The sequence below is a fragment of the Brachionichthys hirsutus genome, chromosome 7 (genome assembly GCF_040956055.1).
Source record: "Brachionichthys hirsutus isolate HB-005 chromosome 7, CSIRO-AGI_Bhir_v1, whole genome shotgun sequence".
NCBI lineage: Eukaryota > Metazoa > Chordata > Actinopteri > Lophiiformes > Brachionichthyidae > Brachionichthys > Brachionichthys hirsutus.
In genome coordinates, this window is record NC_090903.1 from 4,710,599 (window position 1) to 4,729,246 (window position 18,648).

An 18,648-nucleotide genomic window follows, 5' to 3' on the forward strand; every position below is an offset into this window, starting at 1 on the left:
AAGGCCGATATAATCTGCCCGACCAATTATCGCTCGACCCCTAATTTGTATGTCATATGATGTATGGCAGAGTTACAAAGTGGAAGCTTCTCCTTTGTGAATGCCTCACAGACCTGACCCTGCATGGTCATTCCTCCTGGCTTCAGCTCGGATTAGAAAGCATTGACTCAAAGCGCTGCCTGCAGCACTTTACCGCTGTCCGTGTCTTACCCTGATGCACACAGACCTATATTAGTGGTTTAAGACACTTTGTATTGTTCATCTCTCCACCTTTTCTTCCAGCCCGCACAGCTAATTATCAAATAAAAGCCATGAAAACAACAGAAACGGGCTTGGGTGATGAGCGATCCTGTGCAGCACGGTCTGTGAAGCTCAGGTTTGCTCCGTTAGGACGAGCCAACTGTTTATCTAGAGGAGCCAGAACCCCAAAAAATCCCTTTGTCCTCTTCTGGTTCATGGTCTGTTTTATATAAAAACGAGGTTGGATCATGAATTCAGAGTGAATATTATTCATATCTTAAATCCTAAAACTGAATTGTGCTGACATTTGATTTCATAATATCGGTACTTGTTCTACATCATGCAGGATGCTTTGTGAGGTTTTTTGGGGTCAGAGTGGGTCAAGCTTTCCAGGCCTGTGTTTATTCATATTCATTTGCATTTTAAATCCCAGATCTGCCACTACCTGTCAGACTCTAATTCAAAGTGAATCAACGTCCAATCTCTGCTGGACCCCTGTTGCTCCCTGTAAACGGTGTTACGGCTCTCTCGTGGACAATCCAGACGATATTTCACATAAATGTAACTATTTGACGTGAACTTAATATAATTCCACATTCCACTGAAGCAAAAGTGGAGTTGCGTGATAAATTTGTGAATAAGGTTATAGATTCTCATTCTTATTATATATCAAGATCTCTCTACCTCAGCTCATTGAATTTAATGATGATGATGATGATGATGAATATATTTATTAGATAGAATGTTGGAGTACAAGTACAGTCAAACATCCTGTCTAAGAGGAGCATTTCAAAAAAGCCCTCGCTGTCTTGTTTCCGTTGAAAGTCCTTCGTACATGACAGATTATGACAGACAGTAATGACTGATTAAAGTGCTGTGACACTTAACTGTGTGTTTAATTTTGGTTGACCCCCTCCAAGAGCATCAGAACTACTTTGGCGTCGATGACAATCTGGGACCCGTGGCGGTCAGCATCCGCAGAGAAAGACTGGACGATGGGAAGGAGAAAGAAGGGATGCAGTTTAACCATCGAGTCACCTTCAGAACCAGTCAGGTAACTCTTACACAACAATGTGCATTGTTTGTGCGTCGTGTATTGTCTCATATCTGTTACTGATGCCGAGAAGAAACCTCCAAAGAACAGACCACAGGTCAGAAACACCAGAAAGGGATTTCTTCCCATGTATTGCATCCAGCGACATCTGTCCAGGTGACCCAGCTCACTGCTTATTGAAGCAGCGCACGACTGTGGGAGTCCTTCAGTACCAATGAAAACAAGACGAGGCTCTGCACAACTCTCCATTCCCCCCAACCCAGCTCCCAGCACGCCATTGTTTCTAGCAATCCTGACTGGTGACTCAGTTCACCAGTCAGGCAAACTGTTGGGATCGGACTGGCTTGCTAGAACTCTTGTTTATCCACAACCAAAAACACGTGCAGGCTGATTAAACTACGACGTGTAATGAGCAGTGTCTCAGTCCTTGGTGATACAGGCCCCTCTCCTTGATCGATGCCGGATGGTGCCATCCTCTGAATAATTCAGGTGCAACAGATACGTCAAACAGTGAAATATCACTGATATCCATCCAGTGCCATCCCTGGTTTAAAGCACCAATGTATCTGGGTCATGGTAGCCTTACAAGTAGCACAGCGAATGTGTTTAAACTCCCCAACCACTGGCGCATTTATTTGCATGCACTGCCCATCATTTCGCTTCAGAAGCTCTGCCTCTGTCAGAGAGAGTACGCAGCTTTTCAAAAAGCCCCCTCAGTTGGAGAACCGCTGGCTGCTCGCGTCTGTCTCTGCAAGGCTGTGCAGATGGAAATGCACATTTAGGAGTGTAAAGCAGCACTGAAACAAAATTAAAGAAAGTGTCCTGAAGCGCTCTGCATGGACATTTTCTGGTACATTAGTGATTTCGACAGTGAGAAAGCACTTAGCATGTCATGCTCAGTCATGTTAATTATTTAGAATGTTCCTTTGTAATGGAGCCACTATTCCAAGTATTGCAGAGGAGGCCGTCGACTTCGGACTTACGCTACTTGCAACAATTCAACTTTTCCGACCCTTAATGGTCGTTTTTTGTGTTGTTTTTTGTTTACGAGGTGAAAGCGAGCGAGCGAATCGAGTGTGCGAGCCCACGATGTCTACCGAGAGGAAACTGTCTCTTTCTCCTCCCATATTTTCTGTATCATGACACAGCATAATATACTTATGGTAATTTAACATCGGGGCTCTTTTACGACTGAGTTGGCTTCCGACAAAACCCTCGGAGCCAATTGTGGGCGTAATTCGACAACTGCCTGTATAACATAAAGGGATATAATAGCGCACAAATCACCCAAGCCTTAACACGCCATTCAGGGCGACACCTCATAAGACGCGCATCAGACAGTTGAATGGATGAAACTCTCCTTCTGTCTTCCCATCAGCTGACTACACTTCGCGGGGCCATCCTGGAAGATGCTATTCCATCCACCGCTCGACACGGGACGGCCCGTGGGCTGCCACTGAAAGAAGTGCTCGAATACGTCATCCCCGAGCTTAACATCCAATGTCTGAGGCTGGCCCTCAACTCTCCAAAGGTCCCGGAGCAACTACTAAAACTGGACGAACAAGGGGTGAGTCCACCGAGAGCCAGGGTGGGGTGGGTGCCTCAATCAGCTGTACAGAAGGAGCGGTCTAAGAATGATGATTTGTGGCTTTATGGTGTGTAATGTGCAGAACTAGCTGCTTCCTCTTGTTTCACACATGATGTCAGCTAACAAGGCTGTTCCTGCAGCTTTGTATTTAACAGACAGATGTGAAAGGGGCACTGAGAAGCAGACCAAAATGTAAGGATGCTCCATCTGTATGGGCGATTGTCTCAACAACAATTCGTCCCTCTGACTGTAAGTGGATGTATAATGAGCTGTTCTCAACACAACGTTACGCAAACGCCTTGTCTTGCAGAAACGGAGAGTCTCTGCACTGAATGTTTAAGATCCAAAACGATCTGCTTTCCATTTGTAGTCTGTCCTTGAACTAAGGACTATTCACAGTTCAAAGTCAATTGACAAAGAACAGCAATACGGATAGTAATTATTATTATTGGTGACATATTCTGGCATTCGTGTTGCATATAAATTGTAGAAAAGCAGTGAAGCTTCTAATCTAAAGTATTTTGGTCAGCAATAGCCCAAGTAATGGGCATGCCCCCAAAAAGCATGTTTTACAACTTTCCTACGGACCTATTTTCCATTTATGGTTTAATTTTGGAGCCATCAATGTCACGCATCTAAACTTACATTATTCAAGGTATATATGTCTATTTAAGGAGCCGTGGAAGGTATTAACCTCACATAGCATGTTGTCCCCATATATGGCTTATTAAAGATGAAGGACTTTCAAGTACGGGCCAAAGCAGGCATGGGCAAACTACGGCGCACAGGCCACATACTTTTGGGCTTTGGGCTTTTTAATCCGGCCCGCCGAACTTGTCCAAATTGTATCATAAAATTAAATTGTATTATAGTTAAACCTCATTCTCTGTAATGCTACCTGTAAATGGCCAAATCCTTTCATGTAATGGTTTTATATGTCATTTTTATTAGTTCACACAAACACTCCATCCATCTGTTCCTGGCCCGGCGCCTCTGTCAAATTTTAGAACCCATTGTGGCCCGCGATATCAAAAGGTTTGCCCACCCCTGGGCTAAAACAACGTACTTATCTGAGAGCAGCTGATTTGATATTCTGCCTGAATAACAGGGAAATGTCATCTGTTTGAATAAAATGACTGTTAGTGTCACGGGATCTCTGTATTCACAGGTGTCAGAGATGGATTCCTTGTGCATCCCTTTATTTTCTCATCCAATCATGGATGGAGTGGAAAGCGAGGGGATTAGCTAGTGCTCTATTACATATCTTACTATCAGAGAATGGGCTGCTTATTATTGTAATTGCAATCCTTAGCATGAACCCAACCTTTCCGACTGACGGGGGAAAAGCTTTTGTAGTAGTATCTGCCTTGTCCCGCTTGTATATTAAGACCGTGTTACATGCATTAACAAGAGCAGTGGAGCGTCCTCTCTGAGTCAGCTTGAATGGACTTCAGGCGATGACTTTGAGTATTCAATTATTGCCAAGTACGTTTGTAAGTTGGTGCTCTAGGAAGTTTTTTTTTATTGGTGCAGCGTCTCCAGGAGCTGATACAGCTCAGCGGTGTGTGGGGGTTTTTTCCACCTGGCATACAGCTCTCCATGCCTTTGGAATGAGAGGCTGTCTGCAGATAGAGAACGTAATATAAGACTGAAACTGACACATAGGAGAGCAAAACCAATAAAGTGAATTAAAAAATGACTTTCAGAGGAGTGAAGTGGGGCTTTAAGCTCTTCCAAGTAGTACTCCTCCTCACAGACCTCGAATCAGAAGCCCGTCGGAGGCCAGTCTTACATTTATATTTGGACATCAGTATTTCTGTGCACTCTGTTTTAATCATTAATGCTATGCTGTTTTTATAGTCAGGCAACCAAGACTAACCAAGGTGGACTTTCACGGCTCCCCTACTGTATTCATGGTAATAATCAAGTATTGTGTAGGAAGAACTTCCACTCAGAGATAATTTCATGCACCAGGCCTGTTTGTTTGTTTGTTTGTTTGAGTGCATTATTCTCTCTTACCGCCCATAGAAAGCTTCATTTGGGGATTTTGTGTGTGCATGCACACTGCAGCGGGAGATGTGATCTGTAATTTGTGTTGGAGTGTTCGCTTCTTTTCGCTGTGCACAGAAAGCCTGCCTGGTGAGCGAGAGTGACCTGGAGCGAGTCGGCCTCCATAATAGCCTCATGATCAGTTCTGCTGAAAGAATATGCTAAAAGCCCTGCTGTGCACCGGGCTGTAATGGCTCCGCATGCAACAAGGGCGCAGGGTACATGCGAATGTATTTTAGATCACATTGCCAGTCACTGTGAAATGACTGTGTGGATGCACTGGCAAACGCATTCAGCTGCTGCTCAGATACTCTGCTGATGGAAATCATTATTTTTAATGCAGCCATCGCTGTAAATTGTGTAGCTGTTGTTGCCCTGCGAATAAAATCGGTCAAATGATGAAATTATTCTCTACCAGAAGCAGTTATGAACAAAGGGGGGGGGGGGGGGGGGGGGGGCTGATGCAAGCCAGTTATTATTACCACCAATCAGTTGTTGCACAAGTCTATGAAACCTTACTCTGTAAAACCTCTGGGGTGCAAATTGGCCTTGCTGCCCGCAGCGCCAGCTCAACTCTGGAGCCGGGTTCTGGCTTAAGTGAGATTTGTTCCACAAGTTCAAGAGTGTAATTTACCACACATTGAGACTTGTTGCAGCACCAAAAAAATAATAATAATAACTTACTCCTTTACGTAAATCAATCTGCTTGAAACCTGAGGATTAAGGTGGTGACATTTTGTAGTGGCCAGAATATTTCTTTCCCCACTTTTCTACATCCCATGTTCCATTTTTATCAGCTGCCATATTATGTTGGGGGATATACAGTAGCAATAAGCACAAAGCCAACCTTTTTCATGCATGTTGCTTGGACTGATATATATTTGCATAAATTAACCCTAATTAACACAAGGGTGTCTTGAACCGTCAAACTTTTGTTTCTGAAATATCTGTTTCAAACCTATTTGATAGCAGAATTTTATGAAAACATCACCCCTGCACTGGATATTAGTTGTTTTTTTTAAATCTTTACACAAAGGCTTGGTATGTTCTGTGGCACATGAGAGAGATCATTCAATAATTCTTGAATCCTTGCACACATATCGCCCGTGCAACGAAGAGATACTAAAATATGATATTTTCAGAATTTGATTGTTTTTATTATCCGCTTTGGTAGAAATTGCTTGAGTTTGCTCTCAGATGAGATCCGTGATCAGTCAAACCTTTATAGTTTTTGTGATATAGCATTAAAATAAATTGTCCTACGGTACATTCATACACACACATACAGATAGTATTTATGCATGCTAGACAGATCTTGTTGGATAAACTTTTCTGCGGACTATGAGCATCTCTCCCCAAAAAATAGGGCTCGATGTTTTTCATGCTCGGAACCAGGCTCTGGCAGCAGTATCCTGGATTTCTGCTGCATCAGGAAACCGTAATGTCGACAGATGTCACAGCATTGTGTGTGTGTGTGTGCATCTTCACGTTTGGACACTATTATCCCTGAAGTGTGTCTCTGGGGGGGACGTTGTCCTCGTTTCTCTCTCAGCTCGTTAAACATGTTTTCATTTTTTTTGTAGATATCAGGTGTTTTCTTGAAGGGAAGAAGAAGCGAGAATAGCTTGAGCAACATCCAGCCCTGGAGAGATTGAGGGGGAAATGGAATTAAGAGAACAAATTAGTGCTGCCTAGCAACTTATGCTCAGTGCTTATTTGAATGTGTGGAATATTTGATCTCTATTTGTTTTGTCTTTTTTGATAAACCTTACCGGAACATGCACTTCACTTGAAGAGCATTACTCTTCTGTATATGTGTTTTTGCGCGTGTGTGTGTGTGTGCACTTTTTAAGTGGCAACAAAGGACAATGTGATTCTCTTTGTAATATTGCACACACACACACAGGAGTTTGAACGCAGAGCTCACTGCCTGTTAGAGGGAGTCATCATGGCAACAGTGCCAGGTATGACGGCGACCGAGGCGGGAAGAGAAGGCAATTCAGCCTATAAATATATTTTTTTCCTAGTTTCCCCATTCTAAGAAATCTTTTGTTTGTATATTGACACATTAAACGATGATTCCCACCATGCACAAAGAATGGTTTTATTTCTTCCTGTACGCGGGAGAGAAGATAATATCGGACCTGTTATTACTAGACATTATTACTGCTTTTAATGAGTGAATAAATACTCTGAGAGTCACTTTGTCTTTATTGAGGTACTCTATATTCAGCACTGTGAATTATGAGTGTTATTAGTGAGGTGTTGGGGGGAGATCAATGCTTGCGTCCCTTCTACAAAGAGGATTTCACCAAAGCATTTTCTTCTGGGTTTTTTTCTTAACAGATTTAATTTATGGCGGCTTGTGTGTCTCCCTCGTAGCTACACAGCTGCTATTAGCTGAGCTTGATTTATCCTCTAGGAGTGCACAGACTGGCTTCACAAAAGGGGGATTTCAGCTCTCCTAGACGGGTTACGGAGGTCTCCACATAGCTGCGGCACGATGGAAAGTGGGCACTGGCTCAGTGTACGATGCATCCGAGTGGGGCGTGTGATGCACATCAGTGGCAGGAAATGATGATGCATACTGAGTGTCTGTGTTTCCCCTCATTCCAGCTAAGCTTCCAGCACAAGGTGGGCGTGCTTTACTGTAAGGCGGGCCAGAGCACAGAAGAAGAGATGTACAACAACGAGAGTGCCGGGCCAGCGCTGGAAGAGTTCTTGGATCTGCTGGGCCAGAGGGTGCGCCTGAAAGGCTTCACTAAATACAGAGCTCAGCTGGACAACAAGAGTAAGATCAAGCGCACCGCACGAGCCCACCCACTTAATGCTGCTGAGTGCAGACACGACGCTCCGTTTCATGCTGTTGTTTGTTTTATTTGTGAGAACAGTAAAGGTATTTTGAGCCTTTATATTTTTAATTTGGATTCATCCAGAAACGATAGCGTTTGTAATGAGCCCCTGGCTTCCCTGTCCTGTGCTGTAGCTGACTCCACAGGCACACACTCGCTCTACACCACCTACAAGGACTATGAGCTGATGTTCCACGTGTCCACCATGCTCCCCTACACGCCCAACAACAGGCAGCAGGTACGGAAACACACTTCACCGCTTCGCACGTAGAAGCATATTTTTTCCACAGTAATGGCCTATCAGTTGAAAGCCTGAGCGTCGCCATGGCAACAGTGCCCCCCCCCCCCCCTCCCCCATAGCAGGATTTTAATCAAGACATCCCCAGGAGCTGGACGTGGTATTAGTTGGGGCTCTGTGTCTGTGCGCATAACAAATGGGATTAAGACGATGGAGCGATGGGCCGGCGAGCGCGGCTCGATGAAGCCATGATTGCAGTTCACCATCTTACTCTCTGTGCTCCTTGTACTATACGGAAGTACCTGTGGAGCCCGTAATAGCGTCTGTGTGTACAACCCCACAGAGATAATAACCGTGAACACGGAGAATAAGATAAAGTAACGGAAGGCAAGATGAAACGCAGCAGAGGCCTAATCTGTCCGGTGCATCTACAGCGCCTGTTTGACAGGATTTAGGCAGGCGCGCCTTCGCTTTTGTTTCCTTCTCCTCCAGTCGTATTTCATGGAGTGGGGGATAGTTCCATTTAATCCCTGGTGGTAATCCTTCAGTCGGCCCTGGTGAAGCTCACTCCACTCACCCCTTCATCCTTGCTGTTTCACCTCTGCTCCCTCTAATCCCGCTTGTTTCAAAGTCTTGCCGGCCCTCTCTCACAACTGTAGCAGCCAGAGGGGAGAGGTTAACTATCCACACTGTAACAATACAAGCCGTCTGACTTGAGGAACTTTCTCCCCCCAAAAAGTCATCTCCCTCATTCAAAAAGAGATTAATCTGCATTTCCAGCTGGTTCCACAAGTAAAAGACTGAACCCGACTTTACGTGTATATTTCATTCAGCATCGCAACGTTTTCAAACAGAGACAACGACCATATGAGTAACTCCAAATCTGCGTTTTCTTGAATGTTCCCCTTTTACGCAATGTATTCCCTTCTTGCACTTGACTCCACTTCTCCCCTTTGCAATAGCTATTAAGGAAGAGGCACATTGGCAATGACATCGTCACCATAATATTCCAGGAGCCCGGAGCCCTTCCTTTCACTCCAAAGAACATCCGCTCCCATTTCCAACATGTGTTTGTTATCGTCAAAGTCCACAACCCCTGCACTGATAACGTCTGCTACAGGTAAACGGAACATGCGATGATATTTCACTCCTATAGGATGTGAGGCAATATCATTTCCTCAAGATTAAGTGGAACGTATTTAATCTTTGGATGTGCTTTGCATAAATGTCCTCGTTCCAAACGGCTTCTCGTGAACCTTTAAGAGCTCTTAAATTTAGAATAATAATAATGATAGGCTGCTGGAACAGTTTTTGTGGTTTCTGTCGTGGGCTTCATCTTAATGTGCAGGAATCTCCGGCTGCCTTTGATCCGTTCATTGATGATACAGTTATTATCTTCAGAGACACCTTGAAATTATGACCTACGACTTTCTCCTTGAGTGTTTTTGAAGTCGACGTGACTCTTGTTAATAACATAGCCCTTGTTGAACAGACCAAGATTAGTCTGAGCTTTTCTCTGTCTTCCCACCAGAAATAATTCACCTGACAGCTGTATAATTTAAACTATTCCCTCGCTTTTTACTTTCACTTAACTCTCGCCACTATATTTCATTAATTGATTCTCCCCCCTCCTCCCCCCCCGACAGTGTGGCCGTCTCCAGATCTAAAGATGTGCCTCCGTTCGGCCCCCCTATTCCAAAGTATGTAACCTTCCCAAAGTCAGCCGTTTTCAGGGACTTCCTGCTCGCCAAGGTCATCAACGGAGAAAATGCTGCGCACAAGTCGGAGAAGTTTCGAGCCATGGCTACTCGCACGAGGCAGGAGTACCTGAAGGACCTGGCCGAGAACTTCGTCAGCACGACTACCATAGAAAACGCTGTGAAATTCAGCTTCATCACCCTCGGAGCCAAAAAGAAGGAGAAAGTGAAGCCCAGGAAGGACGCGCACCTGTTCAGCGTGGGCGCCATCACCTGGAGTGTCCGCGCCCGGGACTTTGGACAGGCAATGGACGTGGACTGCTTGCTTGGCATTTCCAACGAGTTTATTGTCCTCATTGAGGAAGAATCCAAAAACGTGGTCTTCAACTGCTCTTGCCGCGATGTCATTGGATGGACCTCAGGGATTATGAGCATTAAAATATTCTACGAGCGCGGGGAGTGCATTATGCTGTCTGCCCACGACAGCTGCGGAGAAGACATCAGGGAGATGGTGCAACGGCTGGAGGTAAGAGCTTCAAACACTAAGATGTAGCGACCGTTGTCTGGGATGAAATGGGGGTGGGGGCTGACTGAGACTGTTATGCTTTCTGTCTTCTGTTGGCTTATTTACAGTAAAGATGCAGATGCTGTGTCAAACCACAGGTCAGGTTTGCACGATGGTACACAAACATGCACTGACAGATACAAGCTGTCATCAAAGCCGTTCAAATATTGATCACTCCTGTGTGTTAGAGAATTTAGTCTGCATCTTTCTACTATTCATCTTGTCCTGTTTTACCGTTTTGTCAACCTTGCTGAGGCGACACATGATTTTAGCACCATGGTCTCGTTTCTTTTATGACTAGGAACCAGTGAATGTCCTTTGCCATACTGTGTAAGACCACAGATACAGTATCTTCAGATGAGGTATCCAGTTATGGAATTTACAGGTCTTCAGCATTATTGTCAAGTTTCCTTATGCAGTTATGGCGTCATTCTCCACTATAAAAATAAAAACATGTTTGTTTGTTTTCCCAGCTTAGAAAACCTCCCTGTAGCAGGTTTGTCTCTATCTAATAAAGTTTTGAGAAGGAGTTCACTGGTAGAGCTTTCCAAAAAAGTATCTTGAAATTAAAAAATTGCGGTCTATCATCAAAATTACTGAGTTAATTTACAACTGAGTTTCATTCACAGGCTCCACAGCACATGTGTGTGTGTGTGTGGGGGGGGGGGGGTGCACTGAGGCATTTTACATTGGGATGGTTGTGGTCTCGCTGTGGTGAGACAATGCATTCTGCAAATATAGCTCTTGCCATTGTAGCGTTCTACTATTTACCACAAGACCGGAGGTTTTTTATTCCCCTCATTATGTCAGTGAAACTAATGTTTGTTTAATCCATGTCTGTCCTGTCAAAACTTACATGCTGCAACTCCACATGAGCAAAAGCTTCCAATAATTTATTGGCTTTTCTAGGGTTTCTTTGCCGCTAAACTCGAATTTGTTTCCCTGACCTCCCCTCCCTCTGTCTGCTCTGTCAGGGTTGCGCCGAGACTGGAGTGTCGCTTGAATGTGAAACTGTAAAGTTAAGTCAATGGCGTTTGCAGAGGATTCCGGGCCTCCTGTCGACCGCTATCTTTGGCTCATCACACAGAATCAATCGGATGTCGAAGTCGCACATCGTCGCAGATATTGTCCTGCTTCTATTTAGGATGAACAATTACAAGCTGAAGTCGCTCCCTCATGCAGCCAAATATTTTAGTGGAGTGAAAAGTTAGTGATGACGTGATTGTGGACCATTCTTAATTTTGTGTATGTGCCAGGTCCAAATCAGTCTTCAAGGGGAGCAGAGGGCAGGAAAGACAAACATGTTTTTTTGGGGGGTTCTGATATAGTCTAAGGCTGTAGGAAACATTGCTTCAGAACGAACCTGTGACTCACGAGGCAGATAAAGCGGCTGTAGAGTAGATGAGATGAATGAGGTTGTCTCGTCTACAAAAGATGGATGGATGGCTGGATGGCTGCCTCAAACGACGTCACTCCTGTGGAGAGCTACCCATTTAGTCCGAGATTTCTTATCCCCATTTTGTAGTTCTGTGTTGCCGTCTGGTACAACTTTCAAGTCCATATAAACTAGATAGAAACGCCTGGTTTCTCAGCATGGAATCTGGCATCCGATCCCTTCTGTCGGTGCGTCGCCTTAACTTTCCTATTCTAGTTTCCATGCTGTGTTTGCTGAGCCTCTAATCAGGCAATCCTTTGTTTCCCGTTGAATCCTAAAACCCAAACCTGAGCTGCGGATCAATTTATTTCTGCGTGATTGCATGCTTTCCTCCGCTTTGTCCGTTCAGTGACCCCTAACAAAAGTATCATGTGTCCGACAGACCCTCCGCACTTTTCATCTAGCCAAAGACATGGAAATAATTAATTTCCCAATAAAAACCATTTCAAATTCATTCAGTTCATCATGTGAGGATTACAAAAGGTGGACACTTTTGTCCCCCACTTCTATTAACGCCTTCATTTTCACCTTACCACGAGCTATTAGATATAAGAATGAGTAAGAAGAGGTGAACAAATGGGCTTTCGTATCCGAACCCCCTCTAAGACCACGGCATCTTGAAGATATATTTAGCATAATTAATTTTAATGAAGTGTCATTTAGTGTCTGGGATTCTTCTCATCATAAGATAGGACAGTGCAGGATATATTATCATTTGTGATTAGCCAAAGGGCATCACTTCCTTGTTCACTAGTCTAATATTCTTCCTCATTTACAGACCCCTCTCCGATGGGATTTGTTTTAGACGTGTTTCATAAGCAAAAGCTGAGAATAGCTATTAACATGGGGGGGGGGTAATTTTTATTTTCTCATGCTGACAGTGGAGCAGCAGTAAGGACATTTGGCTATGTGCTGGCCATGCATACGTTTTCCCAAAGGTGCAGCAGAGGTTGACTTGACTCATGTTTCGTTGGTCGGCTTTACAGGCTGCTGGGCCTGTGATGTAATGTGAAACAGAGTGAACAGATTGCCCACCGTAACAAACAGAGGAGCCCAGGGTGAGACCACAGCAAAAAAAGCTTCATGAAAAAAGTCCCGTTCCCCCAGGGTGCCGTGGAGCCGAGAGGACACATGTTCGGCCTTTTATGAGTAAAGTCACCTTGGTTTCGTGCCGTGTCGGCCGTTCCTTTTTTTTGCTTTGTTCCATTTCTGAACAGACATGCAGTATCTCACATTTTGGATTTCTTTTTATAGTCTATGCATCAACAGGAATACACATGAAATCAAATGCCATACCGAATATACATGATTATTTAGCTACTAGTGATGGTGTAAGCAAATTATAGAGCATACCCACAATAATGTTAAAGATATTAAAAAAAAAACAATTGTTGAATCTGATGCATTATGCAGTTCAGAAAGTAACATTTTTGTACAAGTCAGCAGATAAATATAAATCTATTTTTTCATTGTACTTTTTACATATTATGGAGAAAAGCAGCGCATCTTTGGATAATAAATCCTGTGAAAACTACAAATATACAGCGCATAGAAACGGACTGGCCGATCTGTGGTTGGGTTTTTTTGAAGCTCGGCGGAATGAGAAGGGTTTTGTCACGTCTGTGAAACTTGTTACTACAGACGGTGTCATTAGTGTTGAGTCTGCTTCTGACTGTCAGACCGAGGATCGACACCAGCAACACTGCTTGACAGCAGATTTGTGGCGGATGCTGTTTGTCTCCTTGAGTTTGTGTTGACGTTTTATGTCTCCGGAAGCCACCATCGTTAGACTCTACATAGAAACTCTTTGGCCAGCAGGACACACACCTACACAAAGTCATACTTTGTGTCGCCATTCTTATCGCGGTAACAATACAGACCACAAATCACTCCTGGGGGAGGTAATGAGTCTTCTTGTTCATTCAGCCGTTATGCTCTTAAGGATAATCTGGGCACATTGATTTCTGGGATGGACAGAACAAAAGGCGTTGATGAAGGCATTTACGGAGCTATTATTTAGGTCAAATGAATTTGTGACACGGGGGCAGCTTGATTCATGGTCTTAATACCCTGGCCAATGTGTTCCTCATACACAGGGCATTAACATTAAGGCTTTGCCCCCAGAGAGCTTTTAGCCTTCACATTTCCCATATCCCTTGATGTTTTATGCAGGCTGCCTGTTTAGCTTGTGGGACACCTCACCAAAGCGCTTCTCTGCTTGAATCGCTCTTTGAAAGCTGAATGTTGGAGCCTGTACTTATTGGAAAAACTAAGACTGTGCATTTCACGAGCATCATTCACAGGATGAGTCCTGTCCTCAGTTAATAACGTTTTAGTGCCGTGTCTCTCTGAGGTCTCTGGTCGTCCCCCCACCCCTCACACAGCCATAGGATTGCTTCCAGTGGAGTGCTGACAGGCCATAGTCTGAGTTGATGTGTCCCTGAAGCCAGCCGCCACTCAAATGGAAACGGTCACCCACAATGGAACCAAGAACAATCAGAAGGGCGATTATTGGATGCACTGTGAGCTGTTTCCTAGTGGTGTCACAATAAAAATAAAAAAGCCACCATTTACACGATGTTCCGACACTGCAGCCTAGCCTGAGCTCAGTCCATCCACCATCGATGCAAACCGTGGCAGGCTGCAGTTGGAGCTTTGCGTCTCTACTGAGGTCTAGCTGCTGATGCAAGAAACTCGTCCGAACTTGAGCCTGCATTAAAGTGCAGAGGCTTATTATATCGACGCTGAGCAAAGGGAGCAACTTATTTTACATGCAGGTCCCACGATTGAACAAAGTTTAAGCTTCATCCAAGCATACAATTGGACAGTGATTGTTCACTAGGCATTCCAAGGGCGGCACGTCAAAGCGTAAGGCGAGAATCTGGGCGAAGAAGACGTCGCTTTTTCTTGCTGGATGAGAGGAACCTGTTCGTCAAAGGCCAGTCGATGGCGATTACGAGATGCTGTGCCTCAGAATCCCTTATGGGAATCATATTCTGCTGATTAGACGCAGGCACATGAGGCCTGTGGCGATTTAATCCCACTCCCTCTCACCCACAGTGTTACTGCAGACGGGCTGTTCTTAGAGAGAAGTGTGTGTTTGTTAGCGTACTGTGCAGCTCTAACACTAAATCTGTCAGCTCTGTCACTTACCCTCTCATTAACCTCTGTTTTCTGAGGAGAAAGAGACACAGGCACTCGCTGTTCTAAGGACAGGATTTGTACTCTTCTAATGTCATTATTGTTGTGTGTACAAGCATGTGTGTGTCTCTAAAACACGCATGTTTTATAAAAGATGCTGCTTGTGGGATATAACGTATTAGTTAGACGATTATGTAATGTTAAGACTTCCCTTTCTGCCGTTTTTAGGCCTCATCTTATGTCTGCATGCAGTCAAGTCTTTATTTCCTATGTTGGATTCCTCTTTTCTTTTCCTTTAACCTGAAGTATTTGTACGGTTCTGCCATCTCGAGGCTTCAAGACAAAAATATTTGTGTTTTTTTTTCCCCGTCAGTAACCAATAAACCGATTCCGGTTCCAGATCACCACCAGAGGCTGCGACACCTCAGAGATGACCTTGCGTCGGAACAGCCTTGGCCAGCTCGGCTTCCACGTCAACTTTGAGGGCATCGTTGCCGACGTGGAGCCTTTCGGCTTCGCCTGGAAGGCAGGCCTGCGGCAGGGCAGCCGGCTGGTGGAGATCTGCAAGGTGGCTGTCACCACTCTCACCCACGAGCAGATGATTGACCTGCTGCGCACATCCGTCAGTGTCAAAGTGGTCATAATCCAGCCTCACGAAGACGGCACCCCCCGACGGTAACTCCTCTTCAATTTACTCAAAGCAAACCGACGGACAAAAGATGTTTACAGAATGCAGAATATATTGTCTTTGAATTTTTGGCTCTCGTTCTCGGGAGAGCAGGTGCTCCGCACAAATGTTTGAAGTCTTTTTTTTCTTCTTCTCATTCTTCCATGCATCTGGGGTAAATTAGCTTCTGGTCACATGTTGAAATTATTAGCATCACTAAAGGGTTAAAGTTGGTCCTGCTGATTCCTCCAGAGAGGCGCTTCTCTTTGTATTAATGTGGCTTTGTCGCAGGAGAAACCTCCAGCAGGGTTATAGAATCACATCGACGGTTCTCACTAATGATAATGAGACAATCATTTTGATTAACGGCTCGTTTCTTGCTGCCACTGTCTGACAGCTCACAGTTCCAGATTGCTTTATTTCCCTTTTCCTAATGTCACCCAATCGTCTGTTCAGCAATTAGAAAAGGAGTGCTGGGCTTTTTTAGGGACACACGCCCACGAGGAGCGTCCAGCACATCCGTAATAAAAAAGAGAGACGAGCTTTTGTGATGAAAAGGCATGAGGAACTACGTAAGATGTTTGCTCTGAAGCACATATGCCTGTTTGGTGCGTGAAGGAGCGACGGCCCTGTGAAATAATATCCATCATTCTTTCACACTGCGATTTTTTTGGGGGGGGGGGACATCTTTGTTTTGGTCGTCCCTCAGGCTGACAGATTTGTGTACCAGCAAATGTTATTCTCACTCAATCAGAGAAAACCGCAGAAGAATGCGTTCTGTGTGCAGTAAGACAACCTGCACTGGAATCCTTTTATTATGCTTAGGCTAACGCTAATGTTACCAGCTAACAATTTAAAATAACATTGGCACCGAATGTAAAAAAGCGACATTGATGGCAGGCCTGCTAAAAGGTCTGCATGAGTAGGAACCTTACCAGCTGTGGGCATGTGTGTGCCATTCCATTAAACGCTCCATAATAGGAGCCTTCTTAACCGTGTTTCAAGTTTGCCTTCTGGTCTGGCAGCAGAGGAGCAACATATTTGCTCTCCCAGATGGTGGGCTGCCCGCCTCGCCTGGGAATCCAGCGCGGCAGCGCCGCTCTGGCAGAACCGACGTCTAATCCTCTTACCGCCATCTACAACGATACACGATGATACGATCATAATCACACTTCAGTGAAGCAGAACACAGACAAAACAAACATCTTCCAAAGCTGATGTTGTGTCGACACATGTGTGTGTGTGCGTGTGTGCGTGCAGCTCCCTGCAAATGTGGTTGCTGGATTGAAGAGGCTTTTGAGATGGTATTGGTGCCATGTGGAGGCATCTGGCTCGGTTTCACTGACACCGCCAAATCCTGTGAGGTTACTTCTGACAGCCAATAAAATACGGTCTTAAAAATACACATGCTACATAACGCTATGCCCCGAAATGTGCATTAGAATCATGCTGTGCACCCACAATGGGCGGTTTGATGCCGAATGCACTAAAGTTGACCCGTATCTGGCGTTGCTGGCGGACGCATGTGGCAGATTAGTAGGTATGACCGGCGTAGAGGACTCGGAGACCTCGACTGGGAGACTCCCTCATCTCGCTGACGTACGGTTCCCCCCCACGACCATCCCATGAGAAGCAGAAGGCTCTGTCTCAGGTCCCGTGAACGTTCTCTCTAGGCGCCAAGAGGTGAGAGGTCAGGCGAAGAATCTCGAGGGCTCTCAACTCTTTTTTGCTGCTGCATCTTTGAGTTTGCATCAAATGTTGCTCTCGAATAGAAGTGCTCCAGTCTCTGCACTATTATCTCAAAGGAAAGGAATTCAGCAGGGGCCCAAAGTACCCTGTGAGCAGAGCGATGGTGGGCAACAATGGACAAGCGTCTCATGACCTCCAGACAATGTCCCATGGCTCCGTACTGCAGCCGTGACGGGAAAGAATGTTTTCATGATCACATGTTGGTACTGGAGTGAGAATGCGTCCACTTTTCTGTCTTTTAAATTGTGAGACTGACATGAAGTCTTCTTTATTTTGTGATTCCTCCGAAGCCAGTGAGGATTGATGGGATCATTTTTTTTAAGGAAAGAAGGGACATTGAGCCACTATGTAGTTCTGTTGTGCAGCAGCAAACTTCCCAAAGCTGTTTATGGCCTAAACGGCTTTAAACCGCTCCGCCTTAAGCCAGAGGAGATACGCCTCTAATATTAGCCTTTGCTGCGTACTGTATTTATTTACACTGCAGGAAGGATGTGGTTTCAGACGGGTGTAGGAACATCGTCACTCTGAAAAGCTTTTAAACAAGTTCCGCATGTCGGGCCCCAGATCAAGCTAATGAGAATAAGATGGAAAAAGCTGAGCTCCTTGAAAGGGTCGTTCCATTTACAGAGCGCCATTGTTTCGGTATATCATCAGAATATTTCGGGACAGTGTGGACCCGAATGAACTTTTGAGCTCTTTAGCATATATATTGGTTGTCAAACACCCAGAGTTAACTTTGTCATGTGGTATTATCGGCCTGCACTCGACCCCCCCCCCCCCCCCCCCCCTGCTGATAATAAACACTGCCGGCGGCGTTCAGACGGCCACTTGCGACCCGTCCATTAAGAGCGTCATCGGGCCTGTCGTCGTTGATTTGCACAACACCCATTTTCCAAGCCGACAACTTGTGAAAGAGAGATCTGCTAAACAAAAACGCAGGAAACCTGCATCAATCCCTTCACACACACACACACACACACACAACCGTCACCTCCTGTCGATCAATTTGAAAAGAAATGCCTGAAAAGGTCTCTCTCTCTCTCTCTCTCTCTCTCTCTCAACACACATTTAATGTGCCCTAATCACTGAACCCTTCACAATGCTGTGCAAAAGGCTGCCGGAGGTTGCAGGCTCCGCGGCTGTGGGAATGGATTAGCATGTCCTCCGGTCGCTTGCTCTGTCATTGGAGTGACAGCTCTCCGGCTGGGGTCTAAGGGCCCGTTGTCACACTGGTCTTTGTGAGGATCGGTGACTAAAGAGGAGCCGATTATTCACTCCCGAACACTGAGATGAGCAGTTTCAATGGGAAATTAGATTGTTGAACATAACTGTGAGTTTGACTGGACGTCTGAAGTCGAGGATGTCTTCCCCCC

At 45.1% G+C, this 18,648-nt stretch overlaps 1 protein-coding gene across 1 annotated transcript in view; it reads left to right on the forward strand.

Moving 5' to 3' along the window:
• Positions 1–18,648, forward strand: part of sipa1l2 (signal induced proliferation associated 1 like 2) — a 44,240-nt gene that overhangs the window by 3,680 nt on the left and 21,912 nt on the right. The window contains exons 2-8 of the mRNA XM_068740996.1: positions 1,161–1,294; positions 2,673–2,861; positions 7,548–7,722; positions 7,918–8,021; positions 8,984–9,141; positions 9,668–10,244; positions 15,260–15,534. Of these exons, the coding sequence (XP_068597097.1) occupies positions 1,161–1,294; positions 2,673–2,861; positions 7,548–7,722; positions 7,918–8,021; positions 8,984–9,141; positions 9,668–10,244; positions 15,260–15,534 (1,612 nt within the window). The remainder of the gene's footprint in view (positions 1–1,160; positions 1,295–2,672; positions 2,862–7,547; positions 7,723–7,917; positions 8,022–8,983; positions 9,142–9,667; positions 10,245–15,259; positions 15,535–18,648) is intronic.